This window comes from Rhipicephalus microplus, chromosome 2, assembly GCF_043290135.1.
Source record: "Rhipicephalus microplus isolate Deutch F79 chromosome 2, USDA_Rmic, whole genome shotgun sequence".
NCBI lineage: Eukaryota > Metazoa > Arthropoda > Arachnida > Ixodida > Ixodidae > Rhipicephalus > Rhipicephalus microplus.
In genome coordinates, this window is record NC_134701.1 from 295124670 (window position 1) to 295150574 (window position 25905).

General features: G+C 44.0%; 1 protein-coding gene across 1 annotated transcript in view; it reads right to left on the reverse strand.

Annotated features, from left to right (window-relative positions):
- Window positions 1-243: 243 nt before the first annotated feature.
- The window catches only part of Spase22-23 (Signal peptidase complex subunit Spase22-23), a 34952-nt gene continuing 9290 nt past the window's right edge, over window positions 244-25905 (reverse strand). The window contains exons 4-5 of the mRNA XM_037429677.2: window positions 21842-21957; window positions 244-424 (exon numbers count right to left, since the gene is read on the reverse strand). Of these exons, the coding sequence (XP_037285574.1) occupies window positions 295-424; window positions 21842-21957 (246 nt within the window). The 3' untranslated portion in view covers window positions 244-294. The remainder of the gene's footprint in view (window positions 425-21841; window positions 21958-25905) is intronic.

Consider the following 25905-nt stretch of genomic DNA (forward strand, 5'->3'; position numbering starts at 1 on the left):
TCATGGTGATGTATTGAGGTTTCACCCACGAAGGCTCTGTAGTGTTGGAGATCATTGCAGATCATTTTGTGAAGATTGCACGCAGAACGTGAATACTCCAGTTTATTCAAGGGTTTGCGTGAGTAGAAGTGATAGTGCTGGAAAGCCTGCATAAAAGATGACATCCTCTGATGATTATCATATTCTCGACACTCTGATGCTATCAATGCACAGTGCAGCTCCCTAAAGTGCTCTGGAGACCAGTCGATAGAAAAAACATTTATTTGCCCAGCCCTGGTATTATTTACAGCCACCCTACACCCTTGAGGTGGTGTACTCCACGGGAAAAGAGAATGAGTGCATGCCTGTGCCTAGGATGTTGGGCAGGCTGCCTGCATTGGGGATTATGTTCCAGGACAGCGTGAGGGTCACATTCTTGTTGCCCCTGAAAGAAGACATGTTTTGCAGCAACTGGTAAGCCATTCCCAACCAGACCCAACTCTTGCGGCAACACGTGAAAATATAATGCAAGGCTGCGAAATTTATTCTAGGGCTAACATGCCAACCTTTAGGACCCTAGATATGGTTGGCCCAGTGAGGCCAAAACTATGAAAAAATAAATAAATAAAATCTGTGGTGTCACATTGATGCTCGCATGCAGATATTTTGTCATAAAAATTAAAAAAATAAACTTACAAGCAGTTCAATTCCTACAACAAAAACTAACAACAACGAAGTTATCAAAGAATTTATTCTTTCAACTCAGTGCTTCAGCCCTTAGTTAACTCATCTTCAGCATGCTTCTAGAAGAGATTTCTAGTTCAAGAAGTAGCATTCTATGCAGTGTATGTACCACACACAGGTGCTGAAGTACAAGGCATTTTGGATACATTTAAATCACTTAACAGTAACAGACTAAGAATTTTCAGGTGGAAATGAACAGCATGCAAGTGCTCTCGCAATGGTCAATGATTACATACATAATAGGACACTTTGTGTCTAAAGTGTCTTTTGCAGAAAGTCTCGGTAATCTGAAGTTGTCTTGTATGAGAGAAAACGGTGCCTTGCTTCCTGCAGTGTCAGGTGCTTTATAGGCAGTGGTTGGTAAGCATGAAAGACGCGCAAGACAGGACAAGTGCTAACTGAAGTTTTAGTTAATGGTAACACCAAATATACAGATGTAGCCACCAGAAAAGAAAGGCAAGAAAACTATACAGACATACTACAGAGTCTATTCCTGCTAATGGTCTAAGTGATGAAAAACTAATTACACATCGCACAGATAGCATCAGCACAGGAAGTGCCAAGGCTTGACTACGTTACAGCACCATGCACACGTAAAAAGAAAGTGAAACTTCTTGCTTGCCAAGGTAATCGAAGAAGCACTAACTGCAACTGAATCCTCCTTCTTTGTATCAGTGGCCTTGACAATTAATCTCGAGTCAATCTCAGAGTCCCGATACAACACTGCAGTGTTATCTAGAAATAGTTCACACCCACATTCTCGACCATGTGCCGCGAGATGCCCATCCGCCCCTTTATGCACCCTATTGCACTTGGACATTTATAGAACAATGCTCTGTCTGCCCTACATAAACTTGGCCACAGGAAAGCAGAACTGTGAGCAATCTACAAACTTGTCTCAATGATTGATTGCACACACCTATCTTGGCTTTTTCAATGATGAAGTGATACGGCACGCCTAGAAGAGATAACTTCTCAGGTACTGACAAAACTGACTACGATTCGTTCACCAATACAATAGTGTGTCTTACGGTGCATGTAGGGAACCACTGCCACTCTTCTGTGCTCATCATGGCTTTCATCTACCACTGTGACCGCTTTCAGTCGCATCATAGTTGCTTTGTGCACTTTTTCAGCAACTAAAGTGATCAGGTGCTGGGGGTACCTGGCTGCCTTCAGCCCCTGCACCTGTTTGGCAAAGCTTTCTTCCATGCAGTGCACGTAAGACTTGAGTGAAGTGTTACCTGCACCACCGACGTCTTAACCAACTTCATGTGATCAGACACAAAAGGCAACGAAAATTTGCTACCAAGCGGCTTGTATGCCCAGCACACACAGTGATGCTGAAACTTCATCTAGAGGTCCAGAAACTGCAGCGAATTTTGCAGAGGCACCTCGTGGGTGATAACGAGCAGCTGAAGTGTGTGCCTGAACATGTCCAGAACATTGTTCTTATTCTCTTCAATGCTCCCGAGTACAGTTAAAACCTGCAATAAAAATGGATGGGGAAAGCAAGAAAAAAAAAAAAACTCTTGCAGGAATCTCATTACCGTGAGAATGAGGCAGAAAAGACAAAGAACTGACTAAAAACACCTTTATTGCTAAAAGTCAATGAGCTGTAATGAAGGTAGTGGACATGCGGCTTGACAGCGGTGTAAGATACAAACAATCAAGGTAGACACTTCTTGGCATTCTTATGGGACGCGATCAACCAGATAAAGTAACAGCAACACGCATCCATTGGACCGCTGCCGGCAGCACATCTATCGGCAAGCCAGCGCAACTTAAAAATAAAAAGAAGTTCTATGTACTGTTGCTATAGCAACCAGCGAGATCAGTAGCATCACCGGCGTTCAGAAAGCGCCACGAAGTGCTGTTTCATCATTCCCGTTTGCCAAAAAAGAACTTGTGGTGCCATCTTGTTCAAGTTCTGCTTTACTGGTCATCAAAACAGTAATGTTCCATACTACTATTTGAAATTTGAAGTTTATTTACTGCATAGTTACACATTGATATTGATTTTTTTTGTAGTCACAACAAAGATATAATATGTGGTATGGAAAAGCTGCAATACAAACGCAGCTTGACTAGCCCTACATGCCAACAAACAAGGCAGAAAAAGTGACAGCATTCGTGAGATCAACTAAAACAGTAAACAGACAACAAACACATAGTTGAAAGTGGCACAATATTAAATATTTCATACATGTAGGCAAGATTGCACTCTTTGAAGAAATACAAAAGTAGGAATGAGTAGTATACAAAGTTACTTTTTTTTGCATCACGTAAAAAATAGACTGGACAATTCCTGTCGCAAAAGAAAGCGCAACCACTGCAATGAAACACGGAAGTTATTTAGTATGTGTGGAAGTGAATATTTCAGCTTTTGGAAACCGTAGTTTCTTCGGCATCGAGGAAGCTTCCAATAATCGCTCGGTCTAGTAGGTCGAGACGAGGTGCTGTGCTTTAATACGCATGCTAGTGAGATAAGGTTGTCATTTCCTTTCTTTATTTCAAATTTTAGGTGTGCTAATAAGCAATAGTCATACATGTTTTGAAATCTCTAAAATTATAGAATAAGGACAAGGTATGTGCATTATACTCGGCATTTGCAATAGAACGTAAGGAATTTTTTTTTTATGTAAGAGTAAATTCTGCTTAGAGTGTAAGGTGCTGTTTCCCTACACCAAAATACCATACCATAACTGGAAATAAGAAAGCGTATTATAGATCAATAACATCCGAGTAGTCGGTAAAAATGACTGACATATCCTAAGCATGCCGAGAGCTTTACTTAACTTCTTTGTTACCAGTTTACTATGTGAATCCCACAACATATGCTCATGAAAAACAATGCTCAAAGATTTTGCTGTCAAAGAAAAATCAATCGCAGAATTATGCAGATGAAGTTTTGATGTAGCCTCGTGCGTTGTTCATTCGGAACGAAACAGAACCGCTTTGATTTTTGAGCAGTTGATTTGAAGGGAATTAGCAGTTGATCATGCAAACAAGTCATCTAGTGTCGTGTTGTTGAAATTAGATCATTCACATCGATGCCTGTGAAAAACAAGGAAGTGTCATCCGCATATGTCACAGGTCCCGTTAATTAGGGAGGCAATCGCCGGGTTAATTCCAAGGGCCGAAGTATCGGCCCCCCGAACCGCACCACGAAAGCGTGGACAATTTAGAAGTAGTCCTATTTAGATGTGGTCCTATTTGGCGCGCCAGCAGACGCTGGCTGTGGCCCAAAGAACAAGTCAGAGCCGAGAGTTGATAAACAAAACAAAATTATATTCTCAGTTATGGCAGATCAAAACGATACACAAGTATGCACACTCGACAACCGTTGAATACAATATGTCACCAATCAAACAATGTACTACACAGTACAATCAGCCACACTCGAAACGACGGACACAGACAACAATACGCACTACAATGCAGTCGCATGCATCGAACAACCAAGACACTTAAAGACTAAAGAGTTGAGAAAACTTATTCAGTCCAAAGTTCTTGGAACAAAAGTCTGAACGATACTCTTCCGAGAATCACTCACTCAAAGTCCAGTGTTGTTGTCGCTCCGCTGCCCCCGAAGTTTCTCTTCCAGGAAACATCCAAACTTCTTCGCCGGAAACACGTCGGCTTCACACACGCAGCTGTTGCCACGCGTCTTCGCTCGATAGCGGTAGACACACACTCTTGCCTGTAGCTCGAGTCTTCACCCCTCAGGTGGAAATCCTCTTCTTCTCCTCCTTTGTCACGGAAGACAAAAGGCTTTGCCCACAAGGCGAAACACCCTACGCACTCTGGCGCATACTTTCTTCTTCTCCTGCTTTGTCACTAAGGACAAAACCTTCACCGACAGACGCGGCGGAATACCCCACGCACACTGGCGTTAACTTCCTTCTTCTCCTGATCTCCCATCTCTGCTGCTCGGTTAAATACCTTCCGCGCGAGATTCCAGAAAATTATCATTTCGTCGGCGCGATGCGCAGCGAAGGCTGGGGTAAAGGGAGAGACGGTACGAGGGCTGTCCGCGAAAGACGCAACCCTGCATCCCCACACCCCTCTCCATTGAGAACGTTCTAGGGCTTGCTCGGCCGCCGATGCGAGGAGGTTCGTTACACACTGTTTCCTATCGCTCAAATACCTGGTGATTAAATTCAGTGAAATTATTCTGATGCCATAATAGGGCAGCTTTTATAAGACAGTATTGTGATTTATCCAGTCAAAGGCCTTCGAGAAGCCAACAAATATGCCTAGGGTAAGTTTCCTGTCCTTTATATAAAGTTGCCCAATTTGATTGCCTTTTGCCGTAACAACGTTACATCTGTCGACCGCCCTGACCTTGAAACCATACTGTGTTGGAGTAATTATCGAGTGTTTTGCAAAGAAGTTCAGCATTTTTATAAATATTAACGTTTCCATGGGCTTTGAAAACAGTGGTAGAATGGATATGGGCCTATAGTTTTTTAAATCAATTTTGTCTCTTTCCTTAAACAGCACTGTAACTTTTGCGTGTTTCATACATTGTGGGAAAATACCTAAAATTAGGTTAAAAATGTATTTTAAGGGCATCACTTTATCTATGAAGGAACAAACTGGGGCCATCTTTAAACCATCAATATCTTCCGATTTACTTTTCTTCAGTTCTTTTTAAAACACTCATAACTTCGTATTCGTTTGTTGGGGACAGATAAACTGACAAAGCTAGTGTTTGTGTGGGCATGTAATATAGTGCGGTAGTGTCACTGGCACTGTCCACAAAGAAAGTAGGATGATTATTAAATTTCTGAGCCAATTCTTTGCCCATGTATGTTCGATCACCTTCAGTTATCTCTTCTACACGAAAATTAGTTTTATGAAATGTAGTGATTGAATTTAACTTGCTCCACATCTCCTTGACCCTTGAAACGCCCTCGAACATGCAAGCATAATAATTGCGTTTTGCTTTTTTCATAAGTTTAGTCAAGTTACTTCTATAATTTCGAAAAAACTCCAATGCGTTTGGATCGAGATTTTAAAAAAATAGCTGATACATGCTATTTTTCTCATTCATCATTTTTAACAGGTTCTTTGTGACCCACGGTTTCCGTGAACGTTACAACTTTTTTATTTCTTTGTAGGGAAAACAGCGCTTGCAAGTACGGGAAATTGTCTCTAAAAAACAGTCATGAGCTGCGTTAGCTGATGAGCACGAGAGCACTGCTGCCCAATTTTCGCTAGAGATAGCATCTCGAAACTGCGAGTTTTCGTTTATATTCTGGCACCAAAATTTGTAGTTTGGGTTTGATTCATTATGACACTTATCAATAACTAAATACATCGGCAAATGATCAATAAGTGTAATGTTTAATGTCTCAAAAAACAAGCTTTCATGTGGTAAATTTGTAATAACGTAGCGCTTTTTGGTGAAATGCGAGTTGACTGCAGCATCACATTTGACAACACGTACGAATCAAGAAGCATACAAAACTACACCTGTTTTGTTGTACTTGAAAGCATGGCAATGTTCAGGTCGCCAACAAGAACTAATTTATGCTCATGCATATTGTCACGGGTTCGTGACGTGGCCGAAGGCAGGAGACATTATGCTGGGATTCAACTGTTTATTTGGGCGAACCTGTGCCCGGTAAACGGAGAGTCGGATTACAGTCGCAGTCTGTAATTGCACCTGTTGCACCTTGTTCATTATTATCCCTTGCCTGTTGTTTATTATACTCTAATTTGTCTTGTAGAGCAACTCGATTTTCTAGTCAAGATGTTTCTTGTTAATTTATTTGATAGAAAACATGCATTTTTTTGTATTTGCCACCACTCGAATAAGGACTGTTTATATTTCTATTCTTTTATTCACACTTCTGGCAGTTCCTGTTTGACTATGGTACCCGCGCAAGATAACACGTGTTGTTGTAAGTTTCCGAGTACTGTACTTGCGGTATGTTTGTACTTTGCTGCCAGGGTGGCATGACCAAGTCAGGCTTTTACTTAGCCTTTAGTCGTGTCCCCCAAGGCAATCTTGTTCAATTTTGCCTTGAATAAAAGCAAACCAAACCAAACCAAGTCTTGCACAGATAGCAGTGAAAGAAGCGTCGGCCGTCGATCAACTACTGACAAGCAGCGAAGTGTGTCGGCATTTATACTTTTGCCATCGAATGTTCTAGCGTTATAGCTGGAGGTGACGTAGGTTCCAGAATAATCTGTACAGTTCGCGGAGTGGGCGTGATCTTATCGAAATTACCCACTACAGTCCAGAAGCTTCTCGAAAACTGCAGGCGCGGTTTGCGCTGAGAATTGTGTAATGTATTGGGGCTATAACAAAACTTGAGAAATGGAACATGGCAATATTAACAAAAAAGAATATGGCATTGAGGTGCTTGGAAACGCCGAAGAATTCCCATTCGTAGACATGAAAACTCTCTATTTCAGGAATTTTTCCGTGCAAAGGACAAAATTTCCAGCATCATTTTCTGCATATTTCACCGCACAACAATAATAATTTCCACCCCCATCCACGCACACGCATGCCTTAATTACACGTGTTTCACGTACTGGAGACTCTTGATATCTGGACTAGCCCCTCCACTGCAGCACAACAAAAGCATGATTTTATTATTTCATATACAGTTAGTACACTGTACACCATGGGCTTCAAGTCTAACACCAATAGTGAACTAGAAATTGCTCCGCATAAACATCAAAAAAAAACCTCAAAATGTTATGTTTGTGTGGTGCATGGGCCAGAACCAATTACAGCAGATAAAGTGCATTGTGACAGCTAATTATTGGTCGTCATAGGAGAATTTAACCATTTCTAAAATTCCCTGCAATATCGTGAAGATTCAATTTTTCCCTTTGGCTCAAAATGACAGGAAATGATTCTCTAAATAAGGAAAAATTCTCGGCACGGAACATCACTGCGTCAAAAGAATGTTTGTCCCTCCCTCAACATCCACACGCTCCCCAGATTCAGCTTGCCGATCCGAGTGCACCACCTACCATCAGCAAGTGCACGAAAACCAGCACATTTAAATCAAGAGCCACTTCATACAAATTTTGGAAAAGATGCCAATTACATATGTGCATATCTGCTGAGCCCCAAGCTGTATTAAGCTGACAGAATGTGCGAGAACCACCTTCAAATGTTGGCATTCTTTCCATAGAAAAGCAGGGAGACCGTGCTCTCCGTGTGTCTCAAGCCTCCCTCATGCTTGCAGGAAACAGTAATCGATTTTCATCCTTTGGCGCGAGCAACGCTCCTGTGTCATTAAATTCAAATTTCCGCGAAGGGCCAGTTGTTATAGCAACGCCTTTTTCTATCTTCAAATTGCCTCTACTCCCTGATAGGTACGTGTTCCCCGCAGCGGTCCGACGGGCACGCGTTGCTGTTACTTTATCTGGTCGATCCCGTCTCGCAAGTATCCCCACTTAAAACTGTTTGTATCTTACACTGTGGGCTTGACCAAGAAAGAAGAGAAAAACGACGACGAGTGATCACTACCCACGCTGTTAGTTGGCCCTTGTGGTATTAAAACCTGTATCTAGTTGTCGTGACTCCTGCCTTAACACACCCTCGTTTGAATTGGTGGAAGTGCTCGGTAGTGGGTGAGACGTGTAAACTCTGCCAATAGCTTCGTAGGCGACAGGGGGCGGTGGAAAACACACCCAAGCCACAACGACAGCGTAGGTGAGTGGGGCAGCTCCAGGCAACAGAGTCCCACTAGAGGGCGGTGCTTCGGCAACTTGCGTCCCCATGACTTGACGAAGAGAAGGTTTCAAGAACGCCATCGGCTCCGATCAGGTGGTAATGATAGAGAGTTGCCGTGCAACTTCCTTGGGGATAAACTGCTTTATCTGCGGCAGTAATGCCGTATTATTGGCGCTTTCATGGCAAAAGACTAGAAATGAAAAGCCTGCGGTATGAGCAGCGCCACAAGTGGAAGTGCACTGCCTGCGCAGCTCATCATAACTCTGGTAGAGCTGAATGACATCTGCGACTGTTTGAGGACATTTCGCAGCAAGTATCTGGAATGCATCGTCTTCAATGCCATTTAGAATGTGCTTGATTTAGCCCAATTTGTCCAGAGATGAGTCGACGAGCTTGGAAAGCGAGAGCACATCCTCAATCTAGCTCGTGAATGTTTCACTATCTTTTGACTCTGCCACGCACGCACTGTTCAACTCAAAGCCGGCGTACGGCACAGCATCCAAAGAAGATCTCCGTGAACTTAGTGAAATCTGACCACGTGGTGCAATCAGTGTGGTGATCCTTATGCCAGAGTTCTGCATTGTCGGTGAAGTAGAAGTTCCGGTTAGTCAGCTTGTCGCTGACATCCCACTTATTGCAAGGGGCCACCAGCTCATACTTGGCAACCCAGTCTTCCACATCGTGCTCATCTGTACTACTGAACATGGGGGGTCACGCTGCCGGAGTGTGCCAGGGCAGAAAACAGGCGTTGGTGCAGCATCGAGAGAGCCCTGAGACAGTCCCGCATGAGCCATTGTGACAGGTTGTGGCCCCAGTGATAGGTTGCGGTAGTGTCCCACTACGCAGTTCCAGACCAGGCGTAATTTAAAGAAATGGCACTTCGCTGCCCGCCATCTTGCCATCCTCAGCCATGTGGTTTCGGAACACTGTATCCTTCCGGATCCTGTGAAACTTAGTGCCGATGCCGCGTTCCGGAAACCAACCACTGTTAAAAAGCTTTGAAGCTTATCCGTTTGTGTTCTTCTGACGCTTTATTTGTAATTCTGCTTCAATCATGACCACTTTGACCAACCTTCTTGCCGACAGCTCTGATCTACCAGCATGGTCACAGGCCTGCGAAAATGCATTTCAACAATTTCAGGGCCTTGTCACTGCCTCGCCAATACTACAGCCTTTCAATCCGTCAGCATCAACAGAGCTTCACTCTGACAATAGTGGCGTCGGGCTCTGTGCCGTACTTGCCCAATGCAAAGGTGGCTTTGAAGAGTATGTCGTTGCTTACACCAGCCGCACATTCACGAAACCCAAGAAAAACTGCTTTCAAATTTCAATCATACCTGTATGGATGTCCATTTGATATTGTGACCGATCATCATGCCCTAGGCTGGCTATCTTCCCTAAAATATCTTAACGGTTGGCTTACTCGCTGGGCATTGTGCCTGTAATAATTTGAGATGCGTGTTATTTACTGTTCTTGTCGAAAGCATTCTGATGCGGGTGCCCTATCGCACTCACCTTTGCTTGCTGAGCTCATCTACTCATCTATTCCCGTGGGCAGCGCCTTTGCCATCAACATTTCTGACATGCTCATCTATTTCTCAGCAACGTAATGACGCCTGGATCACTTCACTTCTGGACTTCCTCTCGAACAAAACGCCTTCTCCTATCTCTCGGACCACCAAGCCCTACACTTCGCCGTTCGAGACAACCTGCTCAACCACCGCAGCTACAACTGGATTGGCCGAAAATGGCTGCTTGTTATTCCTCGACAACTCCACTCCGACATCTGCGCCACAGTTCAGAATGATTTCCAATGTGGTCTCGCTGATGTCTTATACACACGCCTGCACCTTCCGTACTATTGGCAGGGTTTTGTTACTACTACCGTTTCGTTAGCCAGGACATCCGGTTGTGCCCTGCATGACAGAGAAGCAAGAAGTCACCTCAACATATTGCCAGCACGTTACAAGCACTACGTTGCACAGCCCGACTTCTTGAGCGTGTGGGAATCGACTTACACGGTCCGCATCCTTACACTCCGAGCAGCAACCGCTGCGTTACAGTGGCCATCAATCACCTGACACGGTATGCTGAAACATCAGCACTAATTTCTGCTACCGCAAAAGACGTCGCTAGCTTCATACTCCGAAACCTTGTTTTAAGGCATGGAACGCCTCGAGAATTACTCAGCGACCTCGGCCATGTCTTTGTATCCGATGCTGTTGCAGCATTGCTGAAGAAGTGTCGCACCATACACTGCACTACCACAACATATCATTCCTAAACTAATGGGATGATAGACTGTTTCAACCGCACTCTTGGCGATATATTGTCTACGTACGCTTCATCTGACCACACCGATCGGGACAGCATACCACCTTTCGCCACGTATGCATACAACACGGCAAAACAAAGCACCACGACATTCTCACCGTTCTTTATGAACATGAAAATTTTTCCACAATGAATACCTTTCTTCCATACTGGCCTGACTCCCTTCCGAGTTCACAACTGTTTCAAGAGCAGCCGCATATGCCGAAGAATGCCGCCAGCTTCCTCGTTCATTCACACCGCATAGAAGAAGTCATCAAAAACATTGCCCCAATGAATTGACTACTGCGACATACTTTGATCCCGGCACACTAGTATGCTTGTGGGTTCCATTTACTCCTGCGGGACTCTCCCACAAGCTATCGTCGAAGTACTGTGGCCCTTATTGTGTATTGCCACAAACGTCTGCAGTAAATTACCTCGTGGAGCCGTGCAATACGTCTATGGACAAGCGTCGTTGCGGACAAGAAATTGTTCACAAGTCCAAGATTAAGAAATACTATGATCCCCCTGTGTGCGCTAGCCCGTCACCAAAATGGCTCCCTTATTGCCCGGGAGTGATTGTAATGAAGGTAAGGGGTCATGCGGCTTCACCAAGGGAGAAGAGAAGGCGACGACGAACGATCGCTATCCGCGCGGCTGCTTGATCCTTGTGGTATTAAAACCTCGGTCCAGTTGTCGCGACTTCTGCCTTTAACACACCCTCGTTTGAGAGCTTACTTTACCAAGCCTTTCCCTGCAGCGATTTCATAGCTCTTGGCTCGTATTGTAAACAGAGGTTTATTGCCACGTCGTCATCATCATCGCCAAAAAACGAGTGAATTGTGTCCAGGACATTTAACACATTTTATGGGGTCGTTCTTTTCTGTCGCTGTTCAGGCCTTAAATCATTAATATCGCCCGCCTCGCACACTGCTGCTGATGACTTCAACACTCATTCCTTTGCGCATGATTACGTCTTTAACTGCACAAATGAGCTCATCGATGCTGAGGCGACCTGGAATTTCTTAACAGGTGCGCAAAGCCAATGTAAGAAATTACATAAGAATATAGATTTGGCTACGTAGCCCATGATTACAAGTCAACATAACAAGCAGTTGTTTCTGCGTCAACCCATTAAAATATTAACACGTGCCTACTACAAAGTGGCCTCAGATTCTTGTGATTTGTTTTTAAAAATGTAGTGGGTACAGTTAATTAAATACTCTTTTAGTTGGGACACAGTGCAGTCACCCACCATCATCATCATCAGTGTCTCTAGCTTTTTGTGTGTGTGTGAAGAATGATGGCCAAGCGCGCTGTGGTGATAGTTTAGCACAATTTAATGGTACCACGAATGCATCTGAGCAGTTTTTAAATGCACTTAATGTCACAAGAGTAAATTATTTGTGCAGTCTTATTTTTAAAAAATTTCGTTAATGAGGTTTTGCGGTAAAAAATATGTTTTGCAGCTGCGAGTTACGAAATGCATTGACTTCTATGGCCATTCGCCAGTGCTCAGAAAATTTTCTGTCGCGTTGCAAATTTCGTTCCTTCGGGATTTCATTATTGCGGGCTTTGATTGTACTATGTGACATCAGTTAACGAAATGAATAACTCATTACATTTGATTTATCAAGTCTGTCAACTGATCCAAGTGCACTAGAAAAATGTCGCTCAGGATCGAGGCTAAATCAGACCCGATTCAAGTACACTGCTTCCGAGACATCGGGTCTATTTTAGCCCCAATACTGAGCGACTTTTTTCTGGCACTTTTGAATAGGTTTTGGTTGACAGACTTGATAATTCAAAAGTAAATAGTCTTCCATTTTGTCGATGATTATCTCGTAGTACTCAGGAATGCTCCATGGAGCTTTGAAGAGGATAGGAATAATGTTCTGGACGTGTTCAAATACGCACTTCAGCCGCTCATTATCACCCATGAGGTGCCTCTCCAAAATTCACTGCAGTTTCTGAACCACAAGTTGAATTTTTCCACACAAGTATGTACACTGGACATACAAGCCACGTGGTAGCAAACCTTTGTTGCCTTTTGTGTCACAAGAAGTTGATGAAAAGCCAACTGCAACGAAATAGTGCACACTTTAGAAAGCCCATTTAGAGGCAGATTAGCTTGAGATAATGCTACCAGCCAACTTTTACCTTCGGAATGCCGGTGCTCACCTATAAAATATACTTGCCAACAATGAAATTTTTAATACCAGGACTAAAAAAAACAATGTCATTACAGCTGACCAAAAATAACAAAGACAGCAGCATGACAGACCAACAAGTGCAGGCAAAACGTCTGCTCTGCGCTTCGAAGTATGCACTTGGTGGCCAGACACCAGAGATTTCTCTTTCGATGGTAATGAGAAAAATATGCAAACCTGCACCATGAAAGATACATAATCATAAAAGTTTATAACGACTTCATAAAAATCATAAAAGCTAGTCTCGACCTGTAATAACGCCTGCTCGCTTCACGCCTACAGTCTCATCGCGCTATCTCGGAGAACTCTCTAATTCACTATATTTTACGCTTGGTTTGGCACACTTCCAAGTCTATCGAAAGTGTCTCGGAATTTCTGTAGACATGGCTGACTGTGCCCAAAACTTACATTACGCATTACATTAGAACTTTTCGACACGCAGTTCAGCTTTTTTTCTAAAAAATTTGTATGAATTCTCTTGTGGCTTAGTGCTACAAGCAGGTTGTTGTCGATTTCCTTTTATCTCTGGTGTGGCTTGCTTTATTGTGGGATTTACTCCCAAAGACTGCATTTCATTCGGTGCTTTGTCAGTGTTCAGTCTACAGCGATTTCTCGAGTCAAGAAGGCAGTCGCTCAACATTCAGTATGCGCATTACGCACATGGACATATATTAGCTGTGTAAAGATGTATTGCTGTGTTCCGTTCATGGAAAACACCCAGCGTTTCTTCTCTCCAATTCCCAAACAATACCGAACTGTGCACCGAGTGACAAAAGAATATTGTGAAACACAACGTCATCATCAACGACAAGTCTGCATCGACAGTCGTATGCAGCAGATACCTGCACGATGAAGACTATGTGCCTGGGTTCCGCATCAGAATACTTATTCCTGACTACGCACCTACTATTTTCGGAACTATCCTTCCTACTTGATTCCAATTGCATAGAAGCTTCGCAAGGATACTGTTTCACGAGCTTCGCCTCTATATCAAACATCGAGGAAGCAAAGAGTGGAGACCAACGAAACAGATCTGGACGTTGTAACTTCACTAGACGCTGTCACTGAACAAGAAACAGTAAGTGTTTACACGCAAACAATAAACAGCGACGCTCATCGCACTGGTCGATGCCAGACTATGATAGGACGATTGCTGAAAGAAGAGAAAAATGCGTCCCAATTTTATCGCAAAAGCAAGCACCATGCATATGTTAAATATTTAAGTCACAACAGATGCACAGAAAGGCGAGGAAAAGGCCATGTTTCTTTTGCATCAAATAGAATGTGACGGAAGAAAGCATTCAGCGTACCCAGACAACTTGTAAGGTGTATGTGATATGGCACGTTCTGTCACAAAAAAGCTACGATCATGCGCACACTTCGGGGTTTGTGACACTGCCAGCAAACTCCAGTCTTCGGAGGTACATAGGTCTAAGTCCAGCATCATCAGGTATGAGCAATGCCATAAACCATTTGTCCGTCTTCAACGTTTAAGCAACTTGTTTTTCAACACACTGTGAGTAGAAAAGCGCGCTCAAACTCGTGCGCCGGCGTTGCGCGTGCTGCACAGAGCGACGCAGGAAGGTCAGGGTCGCAGCGCCCCTCTGAAAGGAGTGGCGAAAGGCATGTACTACACCCCATGCAAAGGCCGTAAAAAGCGAGCGTGCAGGTGCAGTCTAGCCCGGCCGTGGTAAACATTGCTGCCCTGCGTCAACAAATAGTGCCAATCAGTTCAGTGGACATCTCTGACATGTCTGACCTTTCTTATATTCTTTCTCTCTCTCTCTCTAACATGCCTGGATGTAGCGAAAGCTTTCCGAGCTCAGCACACAAATCAGGCGATCGTGCTCATTCGAGCTGCTATCTTCCAGGCAAATGACAAGGCTGTCTGCAAGCTGCTGTAACAACAGCATTGACATTTCCTCAGCCTTCGATAACCGCCTTGTTATTGACATGATGCATTTATGACTTCGTAGATGTAAATTCGCTCCACACACGTGCAAAAACGCCATTAACAACAAACTTGCATTAAGAATTATGCGTTCGGTGATACCCTTTCCGAAATGCATGCTCGCGCTGCTCACCTCGTTCACCTGCCAGCAACCACGGGATTGGCAGGCTTGTGTTACGTGATCCGTCCTCCTGGTCAGATCGCGCCACGCTTTCACTTTGAAGTCTGAGTGATTGGGAGTGCTCAGAGTCAAAGGCTGATGCTCTGAAAGAACCAACTAAAGATAGTCCGAGGGCTTTGCACAGCCATTATTCAGAGTGCTCGAAAACGCCCTACCGAATACGCCATCAACAAGTGGTTGGCTTTGGAAGACAAGTAGCAACTGCATAACATCAGCGTTGAGCCTCGTAGCCTCCAGCAGGACACTGTTGTGGCATGGATGACCTAGCACATGTGATGAGGCATCAAACACCGCGCAAAGCTTTGTCACACTAGCATCTTGGCCGATGACTGCATGGTGAGGCGTATAATAGACATCCCCTAGTGGCCTTGGTTCTTCAACTTGCTTTGCCTGTTCTTCCTTAATACCCACTGTTATTGCTGTGCCATGCTGCCTCAAGAGTTCGAGCTGTTCCTTCAACCAGTTGAACAGCGGTTGCAGATAGCATTTGGCTAATTTAATAATATCGCTACTTAAGATATCTCTGCAACTTGAGCCTCGAGCAGCACTTTGTTCCACCCATACAAGTCAACAGTGCTCGCTTCAAACGGCTCGAATGCTAGCAGAGCCTTGTCCTTTACCTCAGTAGAAGACCTGACTCTGATGCCACATCAATGAAGCACCGCAGTCAAAAAGGCGATCTGCAATTCAGAAAGAGAGCACTTGTAGGTGAACTTCTGGTGAGTTCTAGTGTTTCCTGAATGGTCCATCCGAACTTAGTTTTCATAGCCATGAGCTTGCTGGTCAAGCACTCAATACTTCCAGTAGTCACTTTCCAATATACATCAGAACTAAGTAAGAGGCTTATTTCCTGTGGGTGCCATGTGTCAGGATGAAAGTTGTCCACTACATCGTTGTCCTTCTTGCTCAAAAGCTCTAAGATGGTGCTCCTGATCGGTGTGCTTGTTACCGTACAAGCTTCAGGTACCTCCAAGGCCTTCACGGTAACCAGTATGTCCCTACGTTGGCCTCGGAGAGTCAAAGCTACTTTTCGAGTGTGCATTACTTGGTGCCGCTTAGCGTGGCTGAACGTTGCCAAAGGAAGTTCTTCGGTTCCAATAACTGGGCATCTGAGGAACCTTGAGAGGTCCGTTCAAATAAATGTGCTCCGGCTGCTGCTGTCGAGAAGGATGCGTACAAGACACCTTTGTGACCTGCACTGAACTCACACTCGTCCTGTTTGTAGAAGGACTATGTTGACTCCACTCACAGATGTCACCGGAGGCGTATTCGTGTACTGCCCGATAATACGAGGCTTGTCCCGATTCACTGACTTTGTGTTGGTACGAGCTGGTGCAGAAGGCCGGAACAACTCACACCGCATCGTAAAATGTCAACAATGGCACTTGCTGCAGATGATGTCGCGCACACACCGACAAAATCATGACATGTGGCTGCTCCTGCCGCAGTGATAGCGGCACCGAGCACTGCACAAGGAAGATCGTTTTTCGTCTGATGAGAGCTAGATGTTGCATTTCACGATGATGTGAGGAGAATCACTACATAATTTTATTTACTTAATATGGGTAACCATCTTCCACAACTGGAGCATATTCAGCAGCAAGTGCGGACACCATTGCTAGATGTACAACTGGTGCTGGCAGGCGTTGGGACGTTTTCTTCGAGTAGAAAATGCGAGAAACCTGACACCGTTCATCCAGGCCTGCTTTTTTACCTGATCTCACTCTGGATGCGCAGAACACAGCACTTCTGCCATCTAACGAGCTCTCTATTCAGGAGTCACAATACCGGACATATCTTAGGGTGCTTCCTTCACCTTCTGGCGGTAGTGCATCGCGAGGCTGTCAGGCAGGCACTTCACTAGCACGCACTTGAGGACCCTGGTTTGACAACGTGAGACTAAGCATATTGCCTGCCAATTCTTCATGATCGTAGCTGCGCACTTCGCGCTTTTAGTCATCTCTCGCCAAGCATATCACCCGCCAGCTTCAAGAACCCCGCGGCCGAGCACTTCGCGACCAAATAGAGTGAAGCAATTCAGACATGCTTGGATTCGTGCTTCGCATTGCCAAAGGTGTATATGAATGTTCCGAGCCAAAAAAAGCCTCGTAGATTAGCGTCTTCGTTACCAGCCTTATGATGAAGCGTTTTACAGGCCAAAGTACCTATAGAATGCCTATGAATCAGGGGGACGAATTTTTATCTGCCTGACTGCCATCATTCAATAAACTGCCCAAAAATTCGAGTGCGACCAGTGCCGTTATTTGTGAAGACTGCATAGGCTGTCATGGCAGAAGCCCTTTTCTGTCACAGCTGAATGTTTCTCTACACATAAAAATTATTAAATTATAGTTAATTATCAAGAAGCAAGACTTAATAATGCTACTAAGAAAATCAGTATAAGGATTTGTAATTGTTTCATTATATGGCCTTATTAGATTACAGTATGTTTTATGTCGTCTTTATGACACCACTCCTTCATACAGAAAACTAGGTTTGAAGTCCATACTTGTTCTCTGTAGATCAAAAAAGGAGGTTATGAAAAAAAAATTAGCCTCGTATCTGAATGTATCGCTGCAAATGTCGTCGAAAGACGATAGTCTTACATCTAGAGAAAATGAACAAAGCATTTATTTGATGTTCTGCGCGAGAATATTGGTGAATTCTGTTCTGGAGGCACTGTGTTAGAGAGTCTCGATCCATGCAGCGAAGGCGAACGAGCGCATCGAGGCACGTTAGACATGAGCACTATGTGGCAGTTATCTTCGAAATCACACTGGTCTCGAAAAGGATAAGGTGTAGAATGCAAAGCGACGAGGAAGTGCCATTACCGTGTCGTTTTAGCAAAGCTTTGAGAACACTTGCCTTTTTGAGCATCCTGTTGCATTGTCAGCGCAGCGTGATAAATGCTACAGTCCTTAGAATTAATTATGTATGCCTTCTCTAGTATAAAGACGCATATACAAAATATTAACGGGTTATTACGGTGCCACAGATATGTGCAATAATTGCTTCCTAATTGACAATAGCAGAAGTATAAACGCTGAAACTTGAACAATATTGGTGGGCGCTGCAGATGGGGTTGGCCGTTTAGGGTATCGTTCCGATGGACAGACCAATGTATAGTAAAACCAAAATTTCGGTGTCGAAGTACCCCAAGAAAGACTATTGTCTTTTTAAAATAAGAAAGGGAACAAAGGGACATGAGAGGGGCCACATGTCCTGGAAGTCAAATATCACAAGAAAAACCAAACATCACAATTTTGAGGTACTGTATAGGGGTAAAGGAAAATAGAAACTTTAAACGCACTTTTCTCAATACTAAAATACGAAAAATTGGCCCCGTATCTGCATATTAATCTACAAATGTCGTCGAAAGACTATAGTTTTGCATGTGGAGAGAGTGAACAAAACATATGTTTGATGTGCTGCGCAAGAAAATCGGTGAATGGTATTCTGGAGGCGCTGCGTTAGAGTGCCTCGAGCGTGCAGCGGAGGCGAACGAGCGCATCAAGTCTCGTCACACATGAGTCATGAGCGCCATCTGGCAATTTTCTCGGGAAACGAAGCGCAAGGCCCTGAGACAGGTGTGCGCACCCGTCTCAGAGGTGATAAGGTGTGGAACGCAAAACGACGGGTAGGGGCCACCACCGTCTCGTCTTAGCAAAGTGTTGGAAACACTCATCTTTTCATGCAAACGTTGCATGGTCAGCGCAGCGTGATAAGCGCTACGGTCCTTAAAATTACTTATGTATGCCTTTTCTAGTAAAAGACACACATGCAAAATATATATGTGTTATGGTGCCCCAGACATGAGCAATATTTGCTTTTTAATTGACAAGTGCACAAGTATAAACGCTAAATCTTGAGCAACATTGGTGGGTGCTGCAAATGGGGTCGGCCGTTTCAAATACCCGGTGCCGTTAGAAGTAGACAGACAAATGTACATACAGACAGACCGAATTCTTGTGTCGAAGGTCCCCAAGAAAGACAATCATCTTTAAAAAAAAACTCATCAAAAGTGCATCGAAGCAAGCATCAAATGCACAAAAGGCTCTGCCCCCCCCCCCCCCCTTCCCATCACAAAAAAGTCAGTTTCGCCAACAGGGCGAAGCAATGACTGCGATAGCAACACATTGGAATGTTTTACGAAGCAAGGCTAGCACTTTTAGAAGCAATATTAATTTTAGTAATCATGCACTTTCTAAGTAACCAAGTTTCCTGTGGCATGGCCACAGTGGATTGACTACAACAAGGCTCGTGTGTAGTGACGGCTGATAAGAAGCGCCACCGGCGGGCAGCGCATGCTGGTACTAAAGGCTATTCGTAATGCCCACGGCCTATAGGTGGCGCACTGTGCAATCCAAGATGGCTGCGAAAGGATGCTCAACTCGTGAACTCGCATAACAAAAGATAGAATGCACGGACGTACTCCTCGTGCCGCTTTCACCGAATGAACTCTTAATCATCAAATGATTGTATATCAAACCAAAGTACTTTCCCAACCAATAGGAACTGCTGAAGGTACACTACCTCATTTCTCGCCGCAGTGCAAAGGGTGATGGTGTCAGCTGATCGACCGTGTATTAACAATGCTTTGAGTAATCCTGTGAGTGCTATACAAAACTGTGCAAACCAGAATTCACGTATGAACTGAACAGCCCTCCAAGATCATTTGTGCTGAGCCTGTCTGGCGGATTTGCCGCAGTAGTAGGCCACTAGCAAACAGCGCGCAGTCGCGGCTCCACAGGAACGAATGTTTAAGGTAGCGATGGTTTGCAAACATATTACGCTGTCGTTACTTTCACTCTAAGCATCATGTAGCTGCTTCTTCAACGGAACACAAGCATTTAACTTCCCACTAAGTAGCACTTGTGTCACTGCTATGATCAGATTAACAGTTCACAATTCCCTGCACTTGCATGTTGCAGGTTTCATCAGCACGATCGAAACAACGATATCGAAACAAATACATGCGTACGCTTTTTGCAATGACAAAATTGTGAAATGTTGTTGAACAACGCCGTTCGGACGGCACCAGTGAATTGCTGGAAAAGTTAGGTGTGGACTGCAGTCGTAACTGCATATTTCATTGCTCTAACCATTTAACTTGGCTGGTCGAGCTCGAGCGTGTTGGTGCTATGCGGCGCTTTGTAATATTCACTTTAATTTGGATACATTCAATGAACAAGAAAAAGTATGCTTTTATTTTGAGCTCGCTAAAGGATGTTATAAATAAATAGAATCAAAGTGACCTCCGAGCGTAAAAAAACATTAACGCATGACGGGACATGAAGTGCAACTCTCTGCTCGCGAGCTAGCAGCTGATCGTTCACCGTCGCTGTCATTCTCAGCGCGTCGACAACCATCTACGTCCAGTGAAAAATCCTCGACGTCAAGACCGTTTCTTTGAGCATCACTGCTAAAAGTAATATGAGGAATTATCTCCGCCAAACGACTTCGATACCACCAACAACGCCTCATTCACCACGCACAACATTCACACGGCGTCACTCACCACTTTTATCTGGGGGTGCGGAGATCATTTCGCTCTGATACCCAGCAAAAAAGAAGTTGCTTGCAGTGTGCTGCCATCTATCAACTAACGTAAAAAACAAGCGGCGCAGCATAGGCCAAGGTTTCGAAGCGCAAATCGCGAGCCTGAGAGACTTTCCGCACACAATGAATGTTATGGGATTCATGCACTACAAAAGCAATGACGAATGCTATACTCGCGTGAAACAAGGCGAGTTTTAACTGAAATAGACGTTAACATTTAACTATCCAAAGTGGCTGCAGAAAATCTTGCAAAGCTGATATTTGTACTCTGCAGGCTATAATGGAAAGCACGAGTTGCCACGAATTTCCACAAAAACTTCGCGTCTCGCAAGAACAAATCAGACTTATTGTGACACAGACGGTCCAATATATTCACTGATGCACGAAACATACAAAGTGGTTTGTGTTCGTTTCTTGCTACGCGTTAACCCTGCGGCTGGCACCGCCGAACAAGGCAGCATTGGGAGCGTCTGCCTACTAATCATCCTTGAGAGGATGGTCCTGAATTCCACTAGGTGGCGCAACAGTCTATGAGCATTGCAAATGGTCATACGTCGCCCCTGGTGGCAGTTTGTTATGTGTAGAACGCATCTATATGTGAACAGCAGCTCAAGGTACACTTTTGGCACCGTTTTTTCGTGTTGAGAGTGCAGCCCATAGAAGCTCCCGCCTGCTATGGGGGCAAGAGAGCCGCGCGCTGATCGATGCCACAGTAACGCGGCAACCGTAAGTCCCCCCCCCCCCCCCCTCCCTGTTCGCTTATGAAATAAATGCGCGCGCAAATGACCCCGGTGGAAAAACGATGTTCGCCCCGCAGAATGAGAAGCTCGTGCATCCAAAAGGATGCACGAGCTTCTCATTCTCATTCTTCTAATTCACGCCTGAGGCGTGGATAAGCCCATTCGCTTTCTTGCCGCCCCTGTTGCAACGGGCTCTGTACTGCGTTTTGGTGTTGCAGCAGACAATAAAGTGTTGCAACCTTCAGCAGCAATGTTTTTTTGCCATGGCGATGATTAACGTGTGCCCCGCGGCTCGCTAAGACCGGACCCACGCTAGTGGCCGTAATACTTTGGGATACGTGTACACTACAAACTATGCACACAAACTGAAGACTATGATCGACGGACTGGTCATGACACCATGTGCATGCCATCAACTAAAAGCAGAGAGCTTAAGTGCGTAGTAATTTCACTCACTTCAGTCCATGGCCATCATCCCAGAAGTAGTACTTTGTATTCAGGTTCTTGTAGTCCAAAAGAGCATTATCTCCCCGCCTGATGATTTTGTCCCATAAGACAACCTGATTAAGTGCCTGAAAAAAGAAAGTATGATAAGGATCCATCGGTAGAATGCATAATACCAGCTTAACTTGTAAACTATTACTAAAATGATTCTTTAATGTAATGAACCATAAATTAGAAATCAGGGAGGTCATTTCAATCTGTGGTTACCCACCAGTGTTCATTAACACGATTTAACATAATTTGTCGGAGAGAGAGAGAGGTTGAGTAAAGAAGAAGACTAAACTTCAGCAGCTCTAATTGGGAGCACAGCTCAGTGCCTGTAGGGGTGGGGTGAGGGTATTAAAAACGTGAAAGAGAGAGGCGTCCATGACCGAAGACGTGGCGGGCAGCTTCTATAAGCAGTTGACCAGTTCAGTGCCTCCAAAAAAGTGAAGAACAGCCTTGAAGACCTGAGTGCGGTGGCGTGCAGGGTCCCTCTGTGTAGCTGCGAGCAGACTGTGGCGACGAAGTGTGGCGAGCAAGATGGTTCATTGTGCGCGAAGTGCTGGGAAAACATACAAGAGGTGCTGGTTGTCTGCCCCGCACACAATGCATGCAGGGGACGAGGCTCTGCCAAACCGATGACTCCAAACCGCAGGCCAGGAGCAGCCAATGCATAAATACAGTGGAGGGGACCTCTGCCTCCTGATGAAACCCCAGTCAGGCCGCCGGGTTGGTGGTTCCATCCTAGCTACACAATCGTCAGGGTGGCAGCGTAGTAACAGCCTCCTCTCAGCCTGCCTTTGCCAGAAAGACTAGAATAATCTACACCTTATCACACTCATATTGTTACAAATTCATAAACAAGGGTTGTGTCGAGCCAACCTTTCGACAAGTTGACTTGTCTTCCTCAGGGCTAGACCATAACTGATTTCTTTACTGCTAGAGTGTCAACGCTCCGTACCCCCTCCTCCACCGTAATGGAGGGAGAGAAGGCAGCATTGGACACAAAGGTGTCGAAGAGCGTGGGGGAATTTTACGAGTAAAGAGGGAACAGGTATTTCGTGAATAAGATGAAAATAAGGAAGCAGGGGAGAGCTGAGGATGTAAATATTGCCATTGGTTTTCTTTGTGTATGTACCATAAGGAATGGATTCAAGAGCCCATTTAGAAACGTTATATACACCTGCTAGTTAGAGTGTTTTGAATTTGTGAATAAGGTATGACTATATATTTCCCGTCTCTTGCAGACCAGAAGTTCGAGTGAAGTTGTATAGTTCGATCGTCGAAATGCTGTGCCACTGCTTTCGGTGATTTCTTTGTCGTGTCCGCATAATGGCTGTTTAATCTAACACTACTAACAGGCTGCCCTGTTTCTCCAATGTACTGTTTATGGCAATACGAACACTTGATCATGTAGATATTTCCACTAGTGCAGGTAAAACTAGATTTTATATGATGGACATAATCACTTCTGGTGGTTTAAACTATCATGCCATATTGAAGGTGTTTGTAAGTCTTGGATCTTGGATGGGAGCAAGGTGTTGTTTGCGCATAAGAGTGAGAGTTTACTTTTGTATGTACTAACATGTTCTTAATATTCCTAGTGTGCCAATATACGATCTTTGGTACTTAGGGAAATGCTTTTCTAATGCGCTCGTTACTTTCCAGTATTAAATAATACTTACGAAGAATATTATTTATGTTAGGGAGTATTTGGTTATAAATGAGTATTTGGTTATAAATGCTGGCAGCTGGTTAGGTTGTGCTTATGGTTTTTTTTTACTAGTTTTCTTTTCCAATCTATTTTACGTGCTTTGTTGTAGACCTTGCTTGGGGTGTTTTGTGCATAATTTCTTTCAACTAATGTTTCCTTTAGGTTACTTAAGTGGTGGACTTATTCATTGTCATCGATACAGATCCTTCATATACCCCTCACTTGTATGACGAAAATCCCGTGTTGAGTGACTAGTGTAATTTAGGTACTGTTGACTGTCTGGTGGTTTTCTGTAAAGTGTGGGGGTGCTGACAACACCTGTAAAGTTGTCTGGGCTGCATGGCTCACGTGTCTCGCCCAAAAGCCCCATATCAGGTTACAACTACTGGGCGATAGGTGTCATTGGTAGCGAGCGGTGATCACCACTATCATCATGGTTGATAGAGTGGTGGCGCCAGCGGTGATCCCTAGCGGAAGGCAAGCCTTGGTAAAGGGCGAGAGTTGAGCGAGTCTCTTCTGCGTGTGGCGGTTGCCGTGAACAATTGTCTGTAGCATGGGTCCCGGGTGCGTGGCACTGCGGGCTGCGCGTTGGGACCCTCGTGGTAAGTCAAGCGTTGGCGACACCGCCTTGGGTGTGTTATTGTGTTTGTCATGTTATTGTGTGTTTGTCGTGTTATTGTGTTTGTCATGTTTTGTAGTGTATGGTAATATTGTGTAAGGATGTCCTAGCGTGTTCGATCACGAGTGATGTTTAGATAATTCGGCGGACTATATCGTCGTTCTAAATTAGTTAAATAAATGTGTGTTGTTATTTGGTTTGTTCCGACCAAGTCTACTGTGTCCTTTCACTCCAAGAGCGTGGTTGTGGTCCTCGCCATATCAAGATCCCACAAAAGTGCAGTCTTTAAATGTCCTGCTTCAATAAATACTACCGTGTCTAGGAAGTTAATTTCATTTGGAGAATGGTGCATGGTAAATTTAATACTAGAGTGAAACTTTTTACATACAGTGTTCAATGAATTTGATCGGTGTGCTTATGCCATGTTCCCATATAATAAATATGTCGTCTATGTAGTGAAGATAGGTAGAAGGCTTCACTGGAGATGATTTCAACAGTTCTAAGTGTATCATAAAAATGTTGGTGTATGTTGGTGCAAAAAGAGTTCCCATACTAGTGCCAAAACTTTGTAGATAGTAGGACAAATCAAATTCAAAATAATCAAGCATCAGGACTAATTCAAGTATTGAGTGATAAACTTCAGCGTTATATGTCAGCTTGCTTTCTATGAGTGACTCTAACACTGCTTTGATTCGTTCTGTTATAGGTATATTCGTATACAAAGAGCATACATCTAATGTTAACAGAATGGTCAGATCTGAAAGTGTTTGTTTCATTTGTAGAATTTACTATTCAAAGGAAATAAGGTGTATACTGAAGAAAAGATGGTTGGGTGGATGGTATGTTAGACAACTGATGATTTAGAAAATTTGATAGTGACCCGGGTATATTGTTTCTTGGACACTATAGGTCTGGCTGGGATTGCTGTCGTAGTTTCTGTATGTAATACTCATGAATCTTTGGAAGCAGATAAAAAAAACCCTGCTTGCTTGTTTTTGGGCATGAGAAGCCGGTGATTCGAGGGTGTGATGAATTCCTTGACTACAAAATTTGTTATGATATGTTGTAAGCTATTACGATATTCTTGAGTCTGGTCCAAGGCTAATTTTTGATAGTGGGTGTTGTTGAGTTGTCTGATAGCTCCGTTTTTATATTTTGCTATAGGCAAGATTACTATGCTTCCACCCTCAACCTCTGGTTTTATGACAAGGTCTTTTCTGCTTTGAGAGTTCTTTCAAGAAGTCATGTTCTGCATAAGTTGAGTTTTTCTGCTTTTGACTTGGCTTTGTTGTACTCAGGATTTGTATTGAAACTAGTTTTATGTATTGATGTAACTTTTAGCATTGTTCTGTATCTGGTGCCCAGATGCTCAATGGTCGCAAGGAGCCATGGCTAACATCATCTGTATTTGCCTTATCAAAAAAGAACTCCTTTATGCGCTAGCGCCTTGAAAATTCAGTTATATCTTAGCTGAAGATCGTACTCCTTCACCGAGTTGTTCGTGGGACACAATGCAAGACCGTGCTCGAGCAGATCTATATCGACTGGACTTAAGCACAGCGATATGTCTACCACTTCGCCTTTGCATTTCAAGTGTCGCACAGCAGTTTCAGAATTTGGTGCCATCTTCATTAAATTATTCATGGTTATATTCATAGCATGAATTTTTGTGCACTTACCCTTTATCAGCAATTTATCTTC